The 25,763-nt window shown below is 42.6% G+C and overlaps 1 protein-coding gene across 1 annotated transcript in view; it reads right to left on the reverse strand.

Annotated features, from left to right (window-relative positions):
- Positions 1 to 19,202: 19,202 nt before the first annotated feature.
- The window catches only part of LOC122941766 (pleckstrin homology domain-containing family G member 4B-like), a 45,328-nt gene continuing 38,767 nt past the window's right edge, over positions 19,203 to 25,763 (reverse strand). The window contains exons 10-14 of the mRNA XM_044299182.1: positions 21,971 to 22,141; positions 21,487 to 21,664; positions 20,456 to 20,569; positions 20,091 to 20,333; positions 19,203 to 19,486 (exon numbers count right to left, since the gene is read on the reverse strand). Coding sequence (XP_044155117.1) covers positions 19,332 to 19,486; positions 20,091 to 20,333; positions 20,456 to 20,569; positions 21,487 to 21,664; positions 21,971 to 22,141 — 861 coding nt within the window. The 3' untranslated portion in view covers positions 19,203 to 19,331. The remainder of the gene's footprint in view (positions 19,487 to 20,090; positions 20,334 to 20,455; positions 20,570 to 21,486; positions 21,665 to 21,970; positions 22,142 to 25,763) is intronic.

Consider the following 25,763-nt stretch of genomic DNA (forward strand, 5'->3'; position numbering starts at 1 on the left):
GGATACACCCAAAGTTATTAAAAGAGCTCAGCGGTGAACTAGCAAAACCATTAACAGATTTATTTAACCAATCACTGGTAACAGGAGTCGTCCTAGAAGATTGGAAATTAGAAAATGTTGTGCCCATTCACAAGAAAGGTAGTAGGGAGGAATCGGGCAACTATAGGCTAGTAAGCCTGACATCAATAGTGGGGAAATTAATGGAAACCATACTTAAGGAGAGGAATTTGGAACATCTAAAATCCCATTGATTGAAAGATGAAAATCAGCATGGGTTTACTTCAGGGAGATCATGTCAAACTAATTTTATTGATTTTTTTGATTGTGTGACTAAAATAATAGATGGCGGAGGCAGGGCCGGCGTCATAACCCGGCATCCCCGGGCAAGTGCCGGGGCCCAATGCTCCTGGGGGGGCCCACTGAGCTGCTATGAGCACTTCCATCAATACAGATGGGAGCTCTCACTGCTGTCAATTTCACTTACGCAGTACCCCCCTGGTGGGCCCTCTGAGCTGCAGAGACTCAGAACACACCCCCTCTACACAGGACATGCTGCCTGAGGAGAGAGACCGCAGGGCTGGAGCTGGAGCAGAGAAGTGTGAAGACAGTCTGTGAGTGAGTCTGCACTGTGACTGTCTCTTGTCTGTGGGACAGAAGGGGGGGACTCTTTGATCTGCTGCTTCATTCTATTTAGTTGTGTTACTGTTTCATTAAGCAGTTTGTCTCCATGACACCTGCCCCCCCCCCCCCCACATATCCTGTCCTATCTGATCCTCATGGGGCCCCTGCTGTCTCCTTTCCTCCCTCATGTATCCAGAGCTCCTGTTCCACCCTCCTATCTCCTATTGCTGCCCTGCACAGACCTCCTGTCCCTACTTCTTGTATGAATCCCCCTCAGAGCTCCTTCCCCCTACTTGCTGTGTCCACCCCTCCTGTCCATCCAGGGCCCCTGTCTCACTCCTCTGCCTCTCATTATGGTGGCATCTGAACAGCATTCACCATAAGGACCTTCTAACGTCACAGGGTCATGTGACTGTGCCCCCCACCCCGTACTGTGCCCCTTTATACCCTGCATTGTGCCCTCTTACCACACCCTGTGCAGTGCCCATAGTCATTCCCTGCACTGTGCCCTCTTATACCCTTTTATCCGGTCACTGTATGGTGGTGTTATCATTGTATGGCGGTGTTATCACTATATGGCGGTGGTATCCAATAACTGCATGGCCATAACTGTATCCCCTTTCATGCCCACACCACTTTTTTTAGACCTGGCATGAGCGGGAAAAGATACAGATTGCGGTGTTAAGGACCTTTGCGCCACAATCTGTGTCAGAAATACGCCTAATATAGACGTATTTCTATATAATAAATGACCCCCTAATTGTATTATTATTCAGGGGTAGGGCTAATATCTTTATAGTATATAGATTCTAGTGTATTATACTGTGCCCTGTATTTCCCAGTAGAAAATGATCCTTGGGAAGCACAGTCCTAATCCCTGACCACCAGGACCAGGTAGCGCTCTGTCAGTACATGGCGGCCTCCCCTCTCCGCCACGCTGCTCCGCTGTGTACTGGTGCTTATTCTGACACTAGGCCTGGGTTCACATCCCATTTGTGCCATCCATTTAATGTATACCAAAAATGTATGCGTTAACAGATGCCTCAGACTGATGCCGTACAGTGGCGTCCGTTTACCATACAGTTCCATGGTAAAAAAACATATACGTTAATGTATGCATTTTTTACTTGACTCTGCAGGATACAAAAACGTGGAGTGCTGCACATTTGTATACATCAAACCGATAGGAAAAACGTGATGTGAGCACACATTGGGGGGGAGGGGGGCGTACTAAAATTTGCTGTGGGGCCCAGTCAGTTCTAGCTACATCACTGCACATCTCCTTCTCTCCTCCAGGCCTGGCTCACTGCTGCAGCGGGCCGCCGGAGAGAAGGAGCGCAGGGAGCTGCGGTTAGTGAATGATAGGACCACCAGCTCCCCTGCAATGATAGGTATGTGAGGGGGCCACTGGGGGGTCATTCATCACACTGTGAGGGCCCCTTACACAGTATAATGACTCCCAGTGCCCCCCATTTAGTATAATGATCCCCATTGACCCTCCATTTAGCATAATGACCACCAGAGCCCCCATTAAATATAATAACCCCTCGTGCCCCCTCCATACAGTATAACCCCCAGTGTGGGGGCGACTGGGGGTCATTATTCTGAATGGAGGGTCACTGTGGGGTCATTATACTGTGAGGGCCCTTTACATAGTATAATGACCCCCAGTGTCCCCCATTTAGTATAATGATCACCAATGACCCTCCATTCAGTATAATGACCCCCAGAGCCCCCTCCATACAGTATTCCCCCAGTGTGGGGGCTACTGGGGGTCATTATTCTGAATGGGGGCGACTGGGGGTTATTATTCTGAATGCAGGGCCACAGGTGGTCATTATACAGTGGGGGGGGGGGGAATTGGGGGTTCATTATACTGTGTGAAGGGCCACTAGTAGTCATTATACTGTGTGAAGGGCCACTAGTAGTCATTATACTGTATAGGGGCCACTGGGGGTCATTATACCGTGTGGGAGCCACAGGGGGACATGTCAATGTAAAAAAATGCCTCATGGGGGCCCACTGGGATTTATCACCCAAGGGCCCACATGAACCTGGAGCCGGCCCTGGGCGGAGGTGCAGTAGACATCGTTTATCTAGACTTTAGTAAGGCTTTTGATACCGTCCCACATAGAAGGCTTATCAATAAATTGCAGTCTTTGTGCTTGGACTCCCATATTGTTGAATGGATTAGGCAGTGGCTGAGGCACAGGCAACAGAGGGTTGTAGTCAATGGAGTATATTCAGACCATGGTCTTGTTACCAGTAGGGTACCTCAGGGATCTGTTCTGGGACCCATATTGTTTAATATCTTTATCAGCGAAATTGCAGAAGGCCTCGATGGTAAGGTGTGTCTTTTTGCTGATGACACAAAGATTTATAACAGGGTTGATGTTCCTGGAGGGATACACCAAATGGAAAAGGATTTAGGAAAACTAGAGGAATGGTCAAAAATATGGCAACTAAAATTTAATGTTGATAAGTGCAAGATAATGTACCTGGGACGTAAAAACCCAAGAGCAGAATATAAAATCTGTGATACAGTCCTAACCTCAGTGTCTGAGGAAAGGGATTTAGGGGTCATTATTTCAGAAGACTAAAAGGTAGGCAGACAATGTCATAGAGCAGCAGGAAATGCTAGCAGAATGCTTGGGTGTATAGGGAGAGGCATTACCAGTAGAAAGAGTGAAGTGCTTATGCCGCTCTACAGAGCACTGGTGAGACCTCATTTGGAGTATTGTGCGCAGTACTGGAGACCATATCTCCAGAAGGATATTGATACTTTGGAGAGAGTTCAGAGAAGAGCTACTAAACTGGTACATGGATTGCAGAATAAAACTTACCAGGAAAGATTAAAGGACCTTAACATGTATAGCTTGGAAGAAAGACGAGACAGAGGAGATATGATAGAAACACATAAAGGGAATCAACAAGGTAAAAGAGGAGAGAATTTTTAAAAGAAGAAAAACTGGTACAAGAGGACATAGTTTTAAATTAGAGGGGCAAAGGGTTAAAAGTAATATCAGGAAGTATTACTTTACTGAGAGGGTAGTGGATGCATGGAATAGCCTTCCAGCAGAAGTGGTAGCTGCAAATACAGTGAAGGAGTTTAAGCATGCATGGGATAGGCATAAGGCCATCCTTTATATAAGATAGGGCCAAGGGCTATCCATAGTATTCAGTATATTGGGCAGACTAGATGGGCCAAATGGTTCTTATCTGCCGACACATTCTATGTTTCTATTATGCCCCCCAAAATGTCCGGGTACAGCCGCCACTGCTTCCGTCACGCAGATGAAAACATCCAGCGACATGGGGGCAATCAATAGCAGGCCACGATGGCAACGAGCCTCCCTAGCATCGCGAGTGACGCTAGGGAGGTTCATTTTCAATGCGGCCTGCTATTGGCTGCACCCCCCCATTGGGCATAAGTATTCTCTGTATGCGATGCCTGGGCATTTTGGGGCGCATAATAGGGGTTAGATAGCCCCTTTAGGATGTGGGGGATGGGCTAAGTCAGGCTTTGGCACAGTGGACACAGGCAGGAGGAGCGATATGTATGTGTGCTCCTGCCCTGCACTCATTCAGCTGTACTCGCATACATATTGCGCCCTGTGTCCACTGTCCTGTGCCCACTCTGCTAAAGCCTGACATAGCTTTATTGGAAAATGGGGGTGTGGCAGGGGAGGAGCCAGGGCAGGAGGTGGGATGGGCCAGGGGTTGGTAGTGGGCGTGCTTATGGGGCCCAATTCAGATTCTTGCTATGGGGCCCAGTAATTTCTATATATGCCCCTGGCCGCTACCACTCTCATCCTCTTTACCAGCTCCCATGGGGGCTCGCTGCACATGTGCCAGATTAAGTGTAGAAAATCTGGTGAGTAAAATCAGTTCCATTAATCTAAATGGAGTGGTTTTGGTGGCAAACACATGAATTTGTGTGTTCAACTGAACAGGACAGTTGCAGATATGTCTGCAGGATATCTACAGAATTATCAGATGACACTAATAGTGATGTAGAGGAGCATGTGTTTTTTCTGTTTATTCATATGGTATGGAATTATATCATGGGACAGCTCAGACTTTATCCAGATAAAGCCTCCTGGACATGGTCTGCATCAAATCCGTATTTTTTACGGGTGTGGACCTATTCATTTTAATGGGGCTGCAAAAAATGCGCACAGCACACAGTGTGCTGTCCATATCCGTATGTCCATTCCACTGTCCCACAAAATATATAGGCATTGTTAACCTCTAAGGAGGAACACGCGTCATGGGATAATGGGGCGTGCACATAGCACTCGTGCTTGTTTTGCGGATCCATGATTTGCAGACGATCGTGCATGGGGCCTAATTCAGAATACATATACAGGTGAAACTCGAAAAATTTGAATATGGTGCAAAGTTCATTTATTTCAGTAATGCAACTTAAAAGGTGAAACTGACATATGAGATAGACTCATTACATGCAAAGCGAGATATTTCAAGCCTTTATTGGTTATAATTTGGATGATTATGGCTTACAGCTTATGAAAACCCCAAAGTCACAATCTCAGGTCCCCTTTGCTCAGGGGGTATGGATTAATTAGCTGACTAGAGTGTGACACTTTGAGCCTAGAATATTGAACCTTTTCACTCAATTCTAATTTTAAGCTGCATTAATGCAATTTCTTTTAATTTGCATTACTGAAATAAATGGACTTTTGCACTATATTCTAATTTTTCGAGTTTCACCTGTATATGGTGCAATTAAGGCTACTTTCACACTAGCGTTCATGTGTCCACTTGTGAGTTCCGTTTGAAGGGGCTCACAAGCGGCCCCGAACGCATCCGTCCAGCCCTAATGCATTCTGAGTGGATGCGGATCCGCTCAGAATGCATCAGTCTGGCAGCGTTCAGCCTCCGCTCCGCTAAGCAGGCGGACACCTGAACGCTGCTTGCAGTGTTCGGGTGTCCGCCTGGCCGTGCGGAGGCGTGCGGATCCGTCCAGACTTACAATGTAAGTCAATGGGGACGGATCCGTTTGAAGATGACACACTATGGCTCAATCTTCAAACGGATCCGTCCCCCGTTGACTTTACATTGAAAGTCTGGACGGATCCGTCTGAGGCTACTTTCACACTTAGAAATTTTTTAACAATATAATGCAGACGGATCCGCTCTGAACGGAGCCACCGTCTGCATTATATGAGCGGATCCGTCTCAGACGGATCCGCTCTGAACGCAAGTGTGAAAGTAGCCTAAGGTGGAGTCGGAGACTGAAGACTAGAACTGATCAGTATGCTGCCATTCCTCCTCTTTTAGAGCAAGCACTGATGCACTTATGAAGGTATTTGATATTTAACTTGGCAACAAGCTGTGTTTGATGAGTGGGTGTTCGATAAAGCCCTACATGCAAGACGCTCATCATGCCTTAACTCGAGCTCATTCTGAAAGGTTCCCATAGTTACAGAAGTATTTTATACATTTTACCTATCACAATTTTATCATCGGAATACTAATTTAGACCTTTCCTACATTTAAAAGTTAACCTTTACTAGATATGTATTAAAATACAAAAACAAAACAACCCCTCCAAAAATAACCCAAAACTCCACAACACGTGTCTGTCTACAGTTCTCTAAGTCAATATGAAATGACAGTCTTGGCGTGGGGACCTATAAAGGTCCTTCGAAATTACGGTTCGTGGACTTATTCGCGTTTCCAAGATGGGTTTTTAAAACTAGATTCTCGCCATATATGATGTATAGGACCAGCATGTATGATTCTCTTTTGAAGGCAGAGGATCCATGTATGTATAAATCTCTTCAAAGGGAGGAACCAAGAGGCATACCTGTCCCTGCATGGTCCCTCATCTACCCCTACCTGCAGGCAGAGCACCCGCCCCGATAGGGGAGACCCCACCTCTCGGTGGCTAAGCCCTTCTCTGATCACTATTGATGCCATGTCTAAGTAGCCTTTGGTCCCAAATTGTCGAAGAATACTTAAACTTGACAGACAAACAATCCAACAGATCATAAAAAGACTTTGATGAGTCGCAAAAAAAGAAAAAAAGAAAAAAAGGGAAGGTGCTTTTCAGTATGTCTCAGCCCTGAGGGAATTATCCTGAGGTAAGACCAGCTAACAATTGTTAATAGTCCAAGCATCCCTCTTTCGTAGAATACGTCCCACAATTCAGAGAAGAGAGAAAGTATGCCTATGCACGTCCCTTCTTTGATGCATTCCAGATCATACGATGACAAATCGGGACCAGAACAAACAGTCACTCATAGACAATTCAGATATCTCTCTTCAAATACGCCCCGATGCAGCGTTTCCCCAGCAAAATACTGGTTCCTCAGGGGACAAAGATAAGTATATGCTGATAGTCAATACCTTTTTTGTAGATAAGGTAATCCACACAGACTGAAGTCTTCAGGTGAGGGTCTTCTGGGAAACCTGAGCACAGATGCAGGCACTTATATAATAGGCGTCTCCTAGATTTATATCAAGCTAACAGCTCAAGAGGAGTGTCCTTTTTGCTGCAGCTTCAGTTATCTCACCCAGCTAAACTGAAAAACCGGGTGAGATACACACCCCCAGCATACCTCTACCGTGCACTTTACCACAATATATGTAATAAATACTTTATATTTTCAGGTGTGGCGATACCACTGAAATTTTATCTAATTTTGGGTTTATTTTTATTTGTAAAATAGGAAAAAGGGGATGATTATAGTTTTTATTTTTTTTAAATACCTTTAAAACCTTTTTATTGTCAGTTCCCCTAGGAAACTTAAATATGTGATCGTTAGATCACTTATACTGTAGGTTGCAACCTATGGTAAAATCACTATGTTTCTATTCATAAGGAAGCCTGGTCCCGGTAAATGATCCCTCAGATGTCGTGGTTGTTATTGACCACAGGAACTGAGACGTTAAATGTCCATGATCGAAGTTGTCTCCAATCATGGGCACTGCAGGCAGATGCAGTCTGCTGTATGATCAGTCACTAGCCAGCTATTGCATCCACTCAGTTCCTAAATGAATGCCATTTATGAATCCATGACTTCCTACGTACATGCACAGTGGATCTTGCCAGGGGGTTAAAGGTTTTCTACCAGCAGGCAGACCCTGTCCATTTGCCTTATCAGAGAGTTCTCCAGAAGAGGCACTGAATGGTTGCCATGTAATAAGATATTTCCCCTGCAGTGGCCACTATAGAAGAAACGAGAGGTCACATCATCCGCTGGCAAAATCAGCTGTTTGTGATGGATCTCTAGGCATGGATTTGAAGCCATCAGCTTTCCATGATGACACAATCTCTTTATTATATACATAGTCATTATTAGTTTGTTTACATAAAATATTTTTAACCTCTTAGTGACCACTAATACTCTTACTGTGCTGCCAATAAAAAAAATATTAGATCTATTATTATACTTGACCAAAGGAATGCTGAAACTATCATTCTGAGCATGTGTTTACAAATGAAAATGGTGGTCAATGAGAAAAAAGAACTATGGAATGGGTTGCGGCTGCCCTGAATAAACAATGCCATAGTGTACTAATGTAACGCCCCAGAGTGGCATTACCACTCCTACGCCCTGCTTCTATCTGTGTATGCTAATATCATGTCATCTATGCATTTATTTCAGGTCCTATACACTGTGCATTTCTAATGTTTGTAACTGTTATGTTCAAATGTAATGTGCCTGGTTTACCAGCAGGTGGCAGCAAACACAGCAGAGCTACAGTTAGGTCGAATAGAGCTTTCCATTCCATTCTAACCCCCCCTCTGTAGAGGAGTGGGCGAGTCCCACTTCCTACAGGAAGAGTGGGGATCAGTTTTAGTTAGTCTAGCTTACCCCCTGCTAGGCAAGGAGGGTGTGCTGGGCACGTCTCTGCTGGACATACCCAAACCAAGCCAGCCAGAGCACCTTCAGCTATGCTTGATGTGGAGTCCACAGCTTAGAGCCTCAGGAGCCAGGAGGAGAGTTCCCTGGCATCATTAAGAGACAGACTACAAAGGGAGAAGTTGCAGCACAAAAGAAGAAGCAGAGTTATACAATCAGCCTGTTAGTACAGCAGAGCCAGAGAGCAACAGATGTAGCAGAGTTGAGTTTGCCTGCCAGAGTTTTAATGCCAAAGCCTGCTGGGACCAAGACAAAGTTGGAAGATTGTGTCTGATGAAATTTTACCAACGTAAAGCTGCTTTTCAACTGCATCTTAAGGTCTGGACTCACATTATTCATTTATCCCTCAGTTATTCCCCCTATTTGTTTGCTTTGGCGTCAAAGCCTGGGGTCCAACCATATCCAGGTAGGGGCACCGTGACATTCACTTGCACTAGAAGAGACATTTTAGGCCACCCAATACCACTTGGCCACCCATTCCTACACCTGGGTACCGCCACCATTACAAAAGGGGCCCTTGGAATTTGTGTTCGCTGCACTTATTTCTTCAGAAATAGGAAATAAGATAAAAAATATCAGCACTCTGTGGGGCGATATCTCTGAATACTATATTTTAGAGATTATGAAGAAACAGTAAGGTTAACCTGGTTGAGTTGTGCTTAGCATTTCAACCCCTCTTTGGGATCTACCTCTGGCAAGACCCCAACGGAAGACCCCAGAGAAGGATTCAAACTCATTACATAGCTGTCTGAATAAAAATCTCTAAAAACATCTGTGGATGTACTTCATCCATTTTGACTGACAGCAATGCCTGAGGACACAGGAATACACTATTGTGGTTTTCTCCTTATGTTGAAGAGGTTTTCTGGCTGTTTAATATTGATGACCTATCCTCAGAATAGGTCATCAACATCAGATAGTGGTGGGCCGACACCTGGCTCCCCCAACAATCTTTGTAAGGTGGCCAGGGTGCTTCGTGAGCTCCTTGGCCTCCTCGTAGCTTACTGTCCATTGGATAGCAGCTGTGCCTGGTATTGTTGTTCAGACCCATACTCTTGGAACTGAGCTATTCTTAGGGCATGTGGCAGATGAATGTGACTAACGGGACTGAAGCGGCACAACCTCTTCAAACAGCTGATCTGTGGAAGTGCCAGTAGTCAGAGCCCAGCTGATCTGACATTGATGACCTACCTCGAGGATGGGACATCAATATCTAAATATCTGACAACCCCCTTAAAGCAAAAATGAGGCTTGATCAAAATGCATTTCAGATGTAAGAGAATAAAATAGTTATTGAAGAGTTAATGAAGCAAATTTTTAATTATAATGTCTCTCTGGCATAGCAGTTTCTATGGGCCAGCCTAATAGTCAAATCATAAGTCTGGAGCATGCAAAATGGTTAATGCCATGTAATGAATAGCTGTAATTAGGCGTTTTTATAGGCTCTGGGGCAGGGTTTATTTTTTTGGCTAGCTTAACAAATGGACACAATAGAAACATTCTGCCATCTCTCAAAAATCTGGTAATGTGTTTGCACATGGGAACTATCCAAATCTGGAAACTTTATTTCCAGTATATCTTTAGAGAACCCTGTAAGAACTTGTGGCCTTCTTCCTTTTGATCATCTTCAATAAGGAATTTTCATCCACCTGTCCTAGAAAAAAAGATCATTCCTCTGCTTCTCCGGAGATATTCAACAGGAAAAGGGTTTCTATACACAAATAATGAGTAGATTATGATCCCATCTGGTTTTCAGTCTGAAGAGAACACAGGTCTGAGGAACCCTTCATAACTTAACTTTATGGTCCTCCAAAAAAGTAAGGTTTAGGGGGTCAGAAAGTAGAGTACAGACCTATCAAACCAAATGCCCAAACAGTGCAACAATTACTAGTGAATCCGTTTAGGTGCTATATGATTGCATGCGTTGTATTTCTTGGTTACACCAACAGGATAAGCGCTCATTTGCCAAGACCTGAAGCACGCAATAACCTTTCTCCAAAGAAACACAGAATTGTCTAATGTAGGGTACAATAAATAACTTCAAGATGTGGAGATTTGCCTTCAAGCAAGAGCAGGATTACAAAAATATAGCAGATTTCTACTTTATGTTTTCCCTATAATTTTTAGCATTATAACTTGGAAACATTCAGGTCAGGCCAAGTTAGGCATCTGCTGAATAATCCTGATGATAAAGCGAATCGGATTTCTCTGCACAAAGTATACTAGGAAGAGAACAGGTGTCAGGTAGGGAATGTGGAGCTCATGGATCTGTATAGGTTCCATGAGTAATCATAGCAAACAATGCAGTTTATTTCTAGTTTTAGGCCTCTTTAACACCTTCATGTTCATGATGACATCTGTGACAAGATGGAAAAAATGAATAAAAATCTCCTGGTTGGCTGGTTCTACACAAGATGAAGAAACTTGTGAAATTGAAATTTGGTGAAATTTGAGTTGGGCCTTTTGAAGCTGCTGCTGCTATGCATGTTTTATTCTTTGATGTGTCTGTTTTTACTGACTTTTTGAGAACAATACATCTAATTGCATTTAAAATTAAAAGGGTTCTCTGGGTTCACGGCTGAACCTTGATATAAAGCTCTTCTTTATTCTTTTACTATATATGAGCTTAGCATTGGAGCATTTCCTAGGCTGTTTTCGAGGCAAATACTATACTACTTTGCATAGCAAACACCTCCAAAACAGCCTAGTGTGCGCGCCTGTGTGCGCGCGTTCACAGTAAATCTCGCGAGATGACGCATATATGCGTGACTGTGCGCAGAGCTGCCGCCTCCGGACCGCGATCCTGCGTTAGGCGGTCCGGGGGCGGTTAAATGTATTACTCTGCATGTGTAAATTGTATAATTACTGCAATGTCTCACTTTGGTCAATAGATGGCAGCAAAGGATAACATGCTAAAAGTTTATATGGAGCTGCCTATAAGAGTAATATTAATAACCTGTTTTGCTTACAAAGTTGGTAATTGGCTAATTTATGGCTGTTTGTGTACCCCTACAATCGTGATAGCAGGCTTTATATGCAGGTTTAACACTGCACTTAGCAAATTACTTATTGCATCACACTCTCTCCCTGTGAAGGGGAGGAGGGGCCTGGAGGAGCAGGAAGTGAGGAGACGGAGGTTGTTCTTGGTGCAGATGGAGACCAGAAGAGAGCTTCTCTGCAGATTCTGGAAGGGAGAGGACAGGAACGCAGTGGAGACTGGCGACAGCACGAAGGGGAGGTTTGCAGCGACGACCCCAGGAGTGTCGTGTCTGTAGGATCCAGTTCTGGAGTGGACCAGGAAATAAGATAAAGCACCAAGAATCTGCTCAAGGAACTGTAAGTGCGGCTGTGCCGCGTCACATTGCACCACACTGGTAAAGTGGCATTTGGACATACAATAACGGTCCAAATACAGTTGCATTGCGGTGTATGGGCTGCAAGGTAATGCATAGCCCTAAGGGACTCATACGCTGACACCTTCCTATCTCACTGTCTGCTCATAGGGTGTTATATACTGGGAGCTGGAGTAAGGATTACAGCTGCAATAAAAGGGACAGACATCATTTACCTGTTTATCAAAAATAGGGACGTCTGATTTGAACAGACAAACATTTACCTGTGGATTACAAATAGAATTGCGCAATACTTAGGGTGCACCCCAACGAGGAACTCGTCCAGGAACATACAAGTGCAGCTAGGCTGCTTAATGGACTTTGGGAAAAACATCACATTTACTGGTTTATTGTTAGACAGTGTTAAATTCACTATTGGTTTATTTTCTGTGTACCAATCAGTTTTATATATTCTCATCTTCTTGTTCACTATATCGTTCAGTAAACTCAACTGCTGGGAAAGAACCGTTGTCTGTGTCTGTGTGGCATCGTGTACCCTCTGTACCTGTGGGCCCAGCCTTCGGTTTTCTTTCACATGTTGTGTCCGCGGTTTTCACAGACCCATAAACTATGTGCATGAGGGATCCGTAATCATGGACAAATATAGGGAATGCTTCCGCTGTGTCACCATGGACCCATTGTCCGTAAAAAACACTCATGTGTTAATATATAGAATAACATCAAAGAAGACGTAAGCAGTCTGTGGGGAATACTGATATATGTTGTATTTTTAGAAACCCAAAGCTGATTCTGAAATGATAGTATGTATCTTATTTCCCATTGCTTATATAGCACCACAGCCCTCTACTGAGATTGTCACCACTCAGATCAGACCCTATATCCTTATGGGATTCACGATGTAATATCCCTATTTCAGACCTGTATTTACAATTAGTCAGTCAGACAATTAATTGCCTTTTCCTGACATATGTCTTATTCCCATAAAACTTAACTTTTGGTGTTGCTTATTAAGCTTGCTTACTGACCAGTAAACTACTTTAAAACTATCAGTAGTGTCGCCTTTTTTGTTGACGACATTCTGCCATTCACTCTTGTAGTAAGGTACTATTTAGGTATGACTGGAGGCTGACAGCCACGCGCTGGCTACAGGCTCTTCCAGTATATTCCCCTTCTATCATTTATGTGGTCTCTCATTCTCATTACAAGGCTTCACTTCTGTGCTAAAACCCATTCCCTAAAAGACTGGGGGCAGTGTTTGAGGTAATAGGTTTTAGCACAGAAGTGAAGCCTTGTAATGAGAATGTGAGACCACATAAATGATAGAAGGGGAATATACTGGAAGAGCCTGTAGCCAGCGCGCGGCTGTCAGCCTCCAGTCATATCGTACCTAAATAGTACCTTACTACCAGAGTAAATGACAGAATGTAAAAAAAAAACACAACTGATAGTTTTAAAGTAGTTTAATAGTCAGTAAGCAAGCTTAATAAGCATCATTATCACCAAAAAATGGACATGACTTTCACATGTATGAAAATCCAAAAGACTTTATTATAAATATACACATAAAAAATACATACATACACAATAATAAGAAAGGCAGCACAAGGCGGGACACACGGATGAGGAACAGGACCCAAGGAGAGGCCGGGAGATCAGTGCCCCAAGAGACAGGGGTAAAGAATACTGGCTAGAATACCATACCAAAGAACCTCATGGCAGCAACGCCCCAAACATAGTACAAGAAAGGCGGTTGTAAAAATATTGAGGTTAGGTAAGAGGACAGAATTAACATACCCTGTGTGGTGTATCGATCTCTCGGCCGACTCCTGACCCAACGCCGTTTCGCCAGTAAACCTGGCTTCTTCCGGGGATGCTGCCATGAGGTTCTTTGGTATGGTATTCTAGCCAGTATTCTTTACCCCTGTCTCTTGGAGTACAGATCTCCCGGCCTCTCCTTGGGTCCTGTTCCTCATCCGTGTGTCCCGCCTTGTGCTGCCTTTCTTATTATTGTGTATGTATGTATTTTTTATGTGTATATTTATAATAAAGTCTTTTGGATTTTCATACATGTGAAAGTCATGTCCATTTTTTGGTGATAGTTATGGCCCTGTGCAGGTCCGTTTTTCGAGATTAATCCCGTCCGGTTAATGTTGGTTGACAAGCTTAATGAGCAACAACAAAAGTTAAGTTTTATGGGAATAAGACATAGGTCAAGAAAAGGCAATTAATAGTCTGACTGACTAATTGTAAATACAGGTTTAAAGTGCCTTCACATATGTCTGGGTCAAACTTTCAGGTTATCCCTATTTCAGAGACACATATGTAAACTAGGGGCACCTTCACAGGATGTCAATTAACCTACCAGTAGGTTTTTGAAGTGTAGGAGAAACCTGGAGCATCTGAAGGAAACTCACTCTGACCCTGGTTAAAAGTACTAAAGTTCAAGTTGAAATTTCAAACCTATGACCGCTGTGCTGTCCATTGTACTGAAAGGATTGTGTGAGCTCTATGCTTTTATGAGCAAATTGCAGGGAGGTTGTTCAAATAACAAAAAAAGTTATCTTCTGGAGCTACCTCTTTAACTTGCTCATAAAAACGTTGGACTCACACAACCTCTTTACCCTCAGGCTACATCTAACACCACATATTTCTTCCTTGTTCCTTCCTGTTTTCAAGACATCTACAGACCTGTTTATCTAATTATGGATAGAGAAGGGTCGGAGAACTTGTGGTAATGATGTTTGACCTTGGCTACTCTACTCACAAACACTGACCAGTCCTTTGCTTGCAGAGCCAAAATTTAGAAGGCGCCATCTTTAACCAACATCAAGTGGTCAGTTCTTATTGGCTTTGGGTTTCCTGACTCAATACATTCTATCTAGATTTATCCCTAAACAAAAACACAAATGTCATTAGAAGTATTTCCTTTAGGTGTCTTAGTTCCATATAATATACAGTGTACATATACAGCAGTTTGAAGCTCCCCTACTTACCATGTGCCATATATAATACTGGGGGCTTCCTAATTAGCACAGAGGCAGTTGGACACCACCAGGCACCCGAGCCCTAATGTGAATGCTATATTTTTCGCCCTATAAGACGCACCTGCCCATAAGATGCACCTAGGTTTTTGAGGAGGAAAATAAGAAAATAAAAATGTGAACCAAAAGGTGTGCTTTTGGTGGGCTTTGAACTAATGGTAGCCTGTGAATGACACTATTATGGGGGGTCTGTGAATGACACTATTATGGGGGTCTGTGGGTGGCACTGTTATGGGGGTCTGTGGATGGCACTGTTATGGGGGTCTGTGGATGGCACTGTTATGGGGGTCTGTGGATGGCACTGTTATGGGGGTCTGTAGGTGGCACTATTATGGGGGCATCTGTGGATAGCATGACACTGCTATGGGGGATCTGTGGATGACAGATAAATAGCATCTTATGCTATTTGTCATCCACAGATTCCCCCATAACAGTGTCAGCTACTGTGAATGACCCTCAATACAGGGGGTGGAGGCTGGCATCTACACTAGTTTTTAAATGGCAGCGGGGCCCAGTGCAGTCACTGTATTCTATTGCACCGGGCCTAATCGTATCTACTGTAACTGCAGGCAGGCAATGTTTAGCTATAGATCTGTTTGATGCAGCAGCCTGTACTTAGGATCATAGCAGGCTGGAGGCAGGAGGCTGGGCGGGCGGGCACTGGCAGCGTAACTCACTGCGTCACCTGCTTCATTTATAAAGTGCCCGCCCGCCCAGCCTCATGCCTCCAGCCTGCTATGATCGTAAGTACAGGCTGCTGGATCGAACATATCTATAGTCAAACATTGCCTGCCTGCAGTTACAGTAGATATGATTAGTACAGTGAGCGGGGCCCCTGCAATAGAATAGTGACTGCACCAGGCCCCGCTGCCATTACAAAACTAGAGGCCGGCCCCCAGCCCCTCCTCTCTGATACACACGGCGGCCGCGCTGTGCAGCATGCGGTCGGCGGTGTATCAGTGTAAAAACGGCAGCATTCGCCCCATAAGACGCACTGCCATTTTCCTCCCACTTTTGGGGGGGAAAAAGTGCGTCTTATAGGGCGAAAAATATGGTAATTCCTGCACCCTCTATTAATATAGCTCCACCCCTGTATGTACAGGCTTCACAGTTTCAGCCAAAATGTACAGTTCATGACAAATAGAATAAGGTTTTACAACACAATCATTCCCCATCAGGTAAAGTCGTTGAAGAAAGGACATAACTGATGTATACAATCTTGGTCGGTTCTTATATCAATATGTTATATTGTGTCCTTCATGTCACGTTAAATGTCCACTGACTGAGCCCATGCATCAGCTGGTTGCTGGTCTGTAGTCAGCCGTGTTTGATCTGGATTCAGAAGTACAATGTATAGATTGCCTCCCTGTGGAATTTTTGTAGATAATGTAAAAACTCTGTTATTCTGTGGAATTGTGGAAAGTAGGGATTATTCAGGGTAATAGTTTAGAATATAGATTATTAAACAATAATGGAGAAGGGAGATTATTAAATGCAGTGGTGAAGAATGGAGATTATTTGGTGTAATGGTTAGGAAGGGCGATTATTTGCAGTGATGGTGGAGGAGAATGGAGATTATTCAGGGTAATGGTTAGGAATAGAGATTATTAGGTGTAATGGTCAATAATGGAGATTATTCAGGGCATTGGTTGAGAATTAAAATTATTCAGGGTAAAGGTAGAGTTTGGAGATGATTAAATTCAGTGGAAATTATTCAGGGTAATGATGAAGAATAGAGATTATTCAGGTTAATGGTGGAGAAGGGAGATTATTAAGTGCAATGACAAAGATAGGAGATCATACAGGGTATTGGTTAAGAATGGAGATTATTTGGGGTAATGGTTGAGGAGAATGGAAATTATTCAGGATAATGATGGAGAGTAGAGATTATTCTGGGTAATGATGGAGAGCAGATGTTATTTGGGGTCATGGTAAAGAATTAAAATTATTCAGGCTAATGATGGAGAATGTGGATTATTCATAGTACAGTAAGGGTCCATTCACATGTCTGTGTGTATTTTGCGGATCTGCAAAACACGGACTGCACATTGCCGGCACTTAATAGAAAATGCCTAATCTTGTCCGCAATGTTCTATTTTTTTCGGGAACGGAATTGCGGACCCGGAAGTGCGGATCCGCAATTCCGGATCCGGGCAGCACATCGTGTGGCCCCATAGAAATTAATGGGTCCGCAATTCTGTTCTGCAAAATGCGTAACAGAATTGCGGACATGTGAATGGATCCTTATGGTGGAAGACAATAGAGATTATTCATGGTAATGGTTAGGAATAGTGTTGATCACGGATATTCGAATTTCAAATTTTTATCGCGAATATAGGTACTTCAAAAATTCGCAAATATTTCGAAAATAGTGATATATATTCGTAATTTTTAATATTCGATTTTTTTTTTTTATCAGTAAACATGATCCTTCCCTGCTTCTAGCTTGTGGGCCAATGAGAAGGCTGCAGTATATTTGACTTTAGGAGTAGTGTTATTTGCGAATTTTTAAACTTACAACTATTAGACAAAGAAGATTATAGCACTACTAGATTAGCTAAATTGCTCTATATTCATATTTTTTTCGAATATTCGCTATATTGCTGTAACTTTGTTTTTTCGAATATTCGTAATATTCTAAAACAAGAATATATACCAATATAGCGAATATTCGGAAAAAAAAGAATATAGGGCAATTTAGCTAATATAGTGCTATAATTTAATTTTTTAATAGTTGTAATTTTTTTCCAATCTGAACTTCAGATGAGAAAAAAATTACAACTATTAGACACAGAAGCCTATAGCACTATATTAGCTAAATTGCTCTATATTCTTTTTTCGAACATTCGCTATATAGCTATAACTTCGTTTTTTCGAATATTCGTAATATTCTAAAACAAGAATATATAGCAATATAGCGAATATTAGAAAAAAACTAATATAGAGCAATTTAGCCAATATAGTTCTATAATCTTCTTATTACAAAAATGTGCATTACAAAAATTTGCACATTACACTATCATTACCTTGCCAATTTTTCGAGTAAAAAAATTGTAGTATATAGCGAATATTCGGAATTGCGAATATTCGACGAATATTCTACAAAATATTTGCGAAATATAGTGAATTCGAAAATATGACCCCTGCAGCTCATCACTAGTTAGGAATAGATATTATTCACGGTAATTATGGTGAATGAAGATTATTCATGGTAATAGTGGAGAATAGAGATTATTCAGGGTAATATTGGAAGACGGAGATTATTCAGGGTATTGGTAGAGTTTGGAGATTATTAAATTCTGTGGAGAGTATTCAGAGTAATGATGAAGAATATAAATTATTCAGGTTAATCGAGGAGAAGGGAGACTACCTATGGTGTATGAAGTATGTGGGAGCTTGGCTGTGAGTTAGATTTTAGCACCATTCAGACCGTGTTCACACACCATAGGTAGTCTAGTGGTAGGACCCATGCCACACTGAGATACCTTGACTGTGGTGCAAAAGGGCTCCGTTGTGTTCCTGGCTGGAATACATTGGCTAAAGTCTCAGTTTTTAACATCAGCCTGAGGGATTACCCAGTATTGTCAGTTGCATATCATTGTGGTGCACCTTTTGCAGTGATTTATGTATTTGTATATTTGCATCCCCACACTATCCCATCTTTCGTAGGGTGCCTTTGAGGTGCATGTGGTCCGCTGCCGACATCCTCCATTGTATTCAATTTTTTCTGGGGATTGCAATGGACAACATGCAGAGGAATTTCTCCCCCGGTTATAAACACGCTACATACAGTGTTTGGGGTTTTTGAGCATTTCTTCCCATTTAGGCCACTTTATTTTAGTGTTAATTATCAATACTTGAGAATAAAGATATTTCAGGATAATGTTGAAGAATAGAGACTTTTTATGGTAATGGTGGAAGATGGAGAGTATTCAGAGTGATGGTAGAGATTATTAAAAGCAATGGTGAAGAACAGAGATTATTCAGGGTATTAATGGATAATGTAGATTATGGTATAATATAGACTATGAATAATACTTGTAGATATCACATAATTCAAGTTCATGAGTGTAAAACTGTCCTGGTTCTATGAGTATGGAGTGAATATGGTCCTGGTTCCCCTTTATAGATTAGTTGTAAAACACAAAAATGGAATGAGCTTCATTGTAAGAAATGCAAAGAAATGTAGACCTGTCCTGATGGTGGTTCAAATGGCACACAATACACAAGTACTTAGTATTTCCATTTTGCTTTTGGATACTGACCATCAGAGTTTCCTCCAGCACAAAAAGGGTATTTATTATAGTAGTCCTATGACTTTTATCCTTCGTTACTAGACTAATATATTTACATATATAAACGGCACATAAATATAGATATTTCATTCAGTAGAAGAGTTTGTGTAGATTCTGCTTCTATTGTTTTCATGGGATGCTATTTTCCGGGGGCTTGTCTATAACATGTAGGGGGCGCCAGCACTCCAAGGGGTAACATGTATTTATATGGTTTACAGGCATATGGTTTGATTCCGGGGAACTAAATCCACTGACACTTCCTTCTGAGGAACCAGAACTGGCAGCTGAAATAGAGAGGGAAGGAGAAGTATAGTCAAACAGATGCAGAAGGTGAAAATGAGAACACGTTGATGTTAGAAATATATGATCTACATTGTATGGCAACTAAAGAAGTAGGGGTGGCATGATCTTTGGCAGTATCCACTAAAAATGGTAATATAGATGAGGAACTACCATAAACTGGAACATGTGCATTATGGGACATATAGTTTGACCATGTTGGGTAAGATGCTGAAGACAAAAGATGCTTGAGGTGTCTAGTAGAAGATCACAATTATCTCCATAGGAATCATTATGCATGTCTGTTACTGTAGAGATCAGGGGTTTCAATTGTTGACTGCACAATGTATGTATGTATGTATTCCTTATGGCTACATGAGTGACTTTGTTACTTTAGTGTTGCACCACTACATGGTATGGTGGGCTCTCCTAACCATCTTGGAACTTGCTGATGATGCAAGATGAATAGGTAAAAACACACTGCATTGTAGAATAAACATGATAATAAAGTAACACATGTAGATCTAACCTTCATCTACACAGCACATGATGGCCATCTTTCATATTGCAATTGTTTATGCAACGGTTCTCCGTGCACAATAGACTCACTCAGGAAAATGCTGGGTTCCTTATCATGCGAGGGCTCAGCCCTGCAACATCTCCATGCTGGCTCAGATCCAGGACATCCATGTAATGGGCTGAGAGAACCACGGCCAGAGGATGTGGAAGAGCACCCTCCAAGAGATACAGCACTGCTAGCACTGCTTCGAGAGCCTACTGACATAGAACGGAGTGGTGGAGGGGACGTCGGGAACGGTAAAGCTACGGAAGGGGAAGAACGAAGATTTTCATCTAGTTTAAGGAGAGAGGGAGATATCAAGGATCAGTCCACATTACATCCCATTATGCTCTACACTGCTTTGACTATATATGAAATTTACACAAATGGTAAAATCCATGACTGATTTCTGTACCTCCATTGCCAGTCAGTGGGATGGCTCTACTACTAATGGCGGCCTCACTTGGCTGGATGTCAGTGAATGGCTTGCATCCCAAACCAGAGAAGGCTCTTTCCTGTCTGCGCATTTCTGCAGGAGAAATATAGAAGAACTGATCACCAGGAGATCACAAGACATCATAATGAATGGTTTTATCATAACATTTTGGTGAACTCTCAACTCTCACGTTGATATGAAGGGCATGTCTACATCACATGATATTACCAAATACATATCAAGATTATATGACCATCTTGGTTATGATTATAAGGGCCCAGCTCTGGTTGCATCTGATGAAGAATTGCTATGTCTATGCCACCCTGGTGTTATTTTTGCATGGTGCTTGAAGAAGTGGATAAATACTATAAGTCAAGGGAATCAAAGTGTTTTATTGAAATATTTACTAGTCTAGTAAGTGCTTAAATCACCTTTATACCAATGATTCTTGGAAATATCCCGTTCAGTTAAAAGGGTTTATATGTATAATGTTGTATATTATTGTACAATATAAGTATCTGCATTCTGAAACCTTTCTGCATCCCACTGCCATTACTTCTGAAGAGAACATAATTTTGTGCCACCTCCCCCTCACATATAAAGCTGCAGAGGCTTGGCTTTCGTATATGCTAAATACAGCTTTGACATGTCAGGCTGTTTGACATGTTTTCTGTCACATGTGACACTTGCACAATTGACAAGTTATATTTATTCTAGTAGATTAGGCTGTGTACATTCAGACGTCTCTAATACAATCTTTTTGCCGGGGCCTTGTCTGACAGAACAGAAATAGTGACACTTGCCTCACACCATGAGGAACGGGATTTCAGGTCAAAGTAGTCATTACTGATCTACATATGCCCAACACTATTGATGTTGCTTGTACACTCGAATAGCTACCTTGGCCACTTGTTTAGGAAATGGGTGGTGACAGGTCTATGATCCTAGAGGTCAACTGATGTCCAGAATGAACTACCGTGGCTGCATTACACATCCTTCACATTGATTACCTCGGTTTTTAATTGCCTGGTCCCAAAGAATCTTCTGTAGGTCCCCAGTCCAGGCCTCCTTGACATCAGGAGAAGGAGCCTGAAAAGTGTACGTATCCTCCAATTTCCTTCTTCGAAACCAAATCTCAAAACAGAGTCCGCTGCCTCCCAATGTGTGAGTGAGGCCAATCTCGGAAGTCTACGCAGCAAGCACAATAAAATAATGTCATTCAAGACTGATAAAACACAGCTGATAATGAGAAGTTCCCACTGATAATGATCATACAGAATGATGATCACTATATATTGACTGCACAAAAGGTAGAGAATTGCTTAAAATAATTTTGGGCTTCGATTTTAACCTTAAACATCCATAGAATCCGCTTTAAGATCATGAAGAAAGTCGTGGTGTAACTATGTGGTGTGATATTCCTAGACACCATGTTAAATAACCTTGAATATGTACAGTATATACATTATCTATGACAAGGGCAATGCACATTACCTTGAAGGACTGCTTGTACACATAGATCTCTCGCCCTGATGCAGCCTTTTTGGTTTTGCTGAAAAGAATCAGATCCTCAAACAGAAAAACCCTTCTGAGGCATTTTCTCTTTCTGTAGGAGATCATAAACTCCCCCTGACGCAAAAGTCGGCCTTGTTCCTTTAGGTTAACCTAAAGCAAAGGTGAAGATGAACATGAAGTAAACAGGATAAAGCAGTGAAGGTAAAATAATTACCAAGAACACTGCATTACATATCTTAAGAAATGGGAAACATCTCAGCTGTCAGGTGCAGCCTATAATCTTTAGTCATATTACAAGATATTGACTATATGTCTCATGGCTGTCATGTTTATAATGAAAGATTGGCACTACCATCTTCTTAATGATTTCAATGTTTATTTTTGGTTTGGTGAGGTCCATAGGCTGATAATGTAGACTGAGTAAGGCAGAAAATTATAATCATACACATACAGTAACTAATAGGTCACACAAACATCAGACCATACCCACTGCCAGTTGGCATTTCTTACACTTACAATAGTAGGTTGTTGACTGGACTTTAGCCAGTTATGTACAGCAATCTGATATATATTCTAGGACATAAAACAAATGCAAAGGACTCCATTGGGGAAGTAAAGGGACTCATTATAAACCATAACTGGACAGATTTCCTCCTTTCAGGATGCCAGCTACACTCAATATCTGCTACATGTTCAGATAAAGCTGCATAGCATGGTTTGAACTCTGAATCCAGTCTGATTCTTCCCTCTAGAGAAAGGCACAGGACATCCCTAGATTAGATTCCCGTGCACGGAAGGTAATCTATGGGCCCCATGGGACAATCCTGTGTTTGATCTAATGCCCAGGCTTTGAAGCTGCCACCACATGCATCTACATCAAACATTGTCCTGGCCACCTTGGGACTCATCTTATGTACAGGATGCTAAGCGCACTTCAAATTTGGATAAAGCTAATTATGGCTTCAATGTCAGTCCTAGAACCTGGCTCTTTGCTCTACAAAAGTCAATGGGCATCCTCTATAGGTCCTATGGGATGGCATTTGATATAGTTCTCATGAGTCAGGAGATCTACATCAAACATGGGCTTAGACATAAATGCTTCTCTATTAATCTACATCCCACTTATTAATTAACATGGTTCATGGAGGCCATTATTGTCTTCAGATCCATGTACCTGACAATGGTTGAGGTTTGGTGTGTACAGTATTTGGAAAAACAGCGGAATATATTCTTCCTGTTTTTTCACTGTGTTAACAAATGTAATTTCCAAAGCTTTTATATATTACTTAAAACTATATATAGCATTTGTACTCAGTTGTACTAAATGTAAAACTAAAGTTTTAGAAACTCCAGAAGTACAAAGAGTTGCAGAAGCAACCATTAGAGTGGGCATAGAGTTGAATGAGTATAATAAAATACAGTAAGCCACCAGGCTGCTACCTCCTGGAATAGTCCCGGTGTAGTTGGCAGCTGACACACGGGCAGCACCAAGGGGTCAAGCAATACTTATAGTCAGGAAACAGGCCTAGGTCAGGGCAAACAGAGTCCGTGCATATCCAAAAAACAAGTAAGAGGTCAGAGCAGGTAGCTGAAAGTTAATACAGTAAACATGCAATAGTCAGGACAGGCAACTGAAGGTCAGAATCAGTAAACAGAGTTTGGTACATGAGCGGATAGTCAGAATAAGAACACCTAACTAGGATAAATACATTAGGAAATCTAAAGTTCAGGCAACTTCCTCCTAGTTAAGGTGCCTCAAATAGACATAGGAATCCAGCCATAGACTGAAAAAAATCAGAGTGAGCAGGAGCAGGAACCCTATGGACAGAAGAATAGGACCTGGCAGGAGCAGGCTATGGCCTGTAGGAGTAGTGCCTGGTACTTTGGCGTTGTGACCCCCTGCCAGGAGCAATAACAGGAGAAACAGTTCTGGGCTGGCGAGAAGAGCGATCCTGGTGAGTACTGGGGCACCCGTGCCTGCCCAAAGGAGAAGAGAAGCAGCAGGCTAAATAATAATCAGTATGAAAACATAGGAAGATCTCATGACCCCCATGCAGGGGCAATTCTCATTTTTCTCCTGAGGTATACTGGGAAATTGCAAACCCTCCTTACATGACAATTCCCAATAATCATAGTAAAAATACCCTCCACAGTGCCCATAATAATATATAACACACTTAATTGCTCAATGCTCTTGTCTGTTAGGAAATCGGAAGTGTTGGGAAGCATCTTTGAAAAGATGCTGCCCCCTGTGGTTAAGGAAAGCGTCTGCCTAAGGTTGAATTAGATTTTGGTAGAGATTCAACCTCCCTGTATAAGATATGGATGGTGACGTTTTCGTTACGCAACACATACAAACATTTCCAGCAGATGACTATTGTGCATCCATGTAAATGATGATCAGAAGAGAAGGGGCGCTCCACATGTAATGAAATATCATTCAGCTTAAGTGCTACCAACTCCTGCAGTTGCCATCCTGGTAGAATATCTCTACAATGCTCATAACAAAAGCCTAATAATTAATTTCAAGTTATCCATCTGACAGGAGGAGAGAGTGCGGCCCATGCAATCCCAGCAGTACTTAGAGAATATTTCTAAATTAAAGCAATATACCTGCAATCTCCTAGCACCGACGCAGAGCAGATCTGTGCAGCTAAGGCCAAGGCCTTATACTCTATCACACAAAACTATTCTTCTGCAGAAGATGCTGATGTTAAGATTTAGTGACAAGTGACACGAAGCGCGCTGGTTACAGGTGTAGGACATTTGACACACGCAGTTCAGTGCTCTTGATGCTCTATGTACTAGAATCAGTAGCCTGGTTACCCCCTGTTGACCTCAGTCCCTCGATCCCAAGCCTGGGAGTTCTCCCTATTGTAAATGATGTTCTTCCACAGCAGCTTCTATCTAATCCCGTACTTTGTCTCCGTCCCCGTGTGATGTCTCCGCTGCGCTCCAGTCCATGGCTGCGTGTATGTGATTAATCTCACTCCTCCTGTCTCCCTCTGCTGCGTTCCGAGCAGTTACTCTCACTGCTCAATACGTCTCGCTCTCCCTAATGTCCCCTCTCGCGCACTGGTAATCCACTTTTACTTTAATAGCCATAAATGCTTTGACGTTCTTGATATTACATATTCCTCGCTACATTTCACGGGGAATTTAAAACCTGTCTGTCACCTATCTCCTGCCATCTTTCAAGGGGATGTAAAGGAGCAAATCCTGCATAACCAAACCTTTACTCACAAATTCTAATTATCCACGAGGCTAGGAACGTTTGCTTGGAGGCTAGGCAGAAAACAGAATATTTAGTAGGCTTGGATTATACTGCGGCTTTAGGTTAATGTTGTTAATAGGCAGTTGAAGTTGCACCATGGGCAATCAGTGATCACAATCAGTAAAGGGTACAGTATTTCTATGCAGCAGCGGTGCACAAAATTTAGCAGTCCGTGTCAGCAGGGCCGGCATCAGCACCCGGCATACTTGAGCAAGTGCTGGGGCCCGCTGCTCCTGGGGGGGCCCACTGGGTAGTGGCGTGCCAAAGGGGGGTCAGTCCATCCCGGGTGCCAGCTCTTAGGGCAGTGCTGGGCCAGCTGCTATGAGCACTTCTATCAATATAGATGGAAGTGCTCATTGCTGGAGCGCAGGGGAGCCGGTGGTCCTTTCATTTACTAACCGCAGCTCTCTCTCTCCTCCAGGCCCGGACAGCGATGTCTTACTGCTGTGCTGGGCCCGAGGAGAGGCGTGCAGAGAGATGAGCTGTAGTGTTGATCGA

This window comes from Bufo gargarizans, chromosome 6 (assembly GCF_014858855.1).
Source record: "Bufo gargarizans isolate SCDJY-AF-19 chromosome 6, ASM1485885v1, whole genome shotgun sequence".
Classification (NCBI taxonomy): domain Eukaryota; kingdom Metazoa; phylum Chordata; class Amphibia; order Anura; family Bufonidae; genus Bufo; species Bufo gargarizans.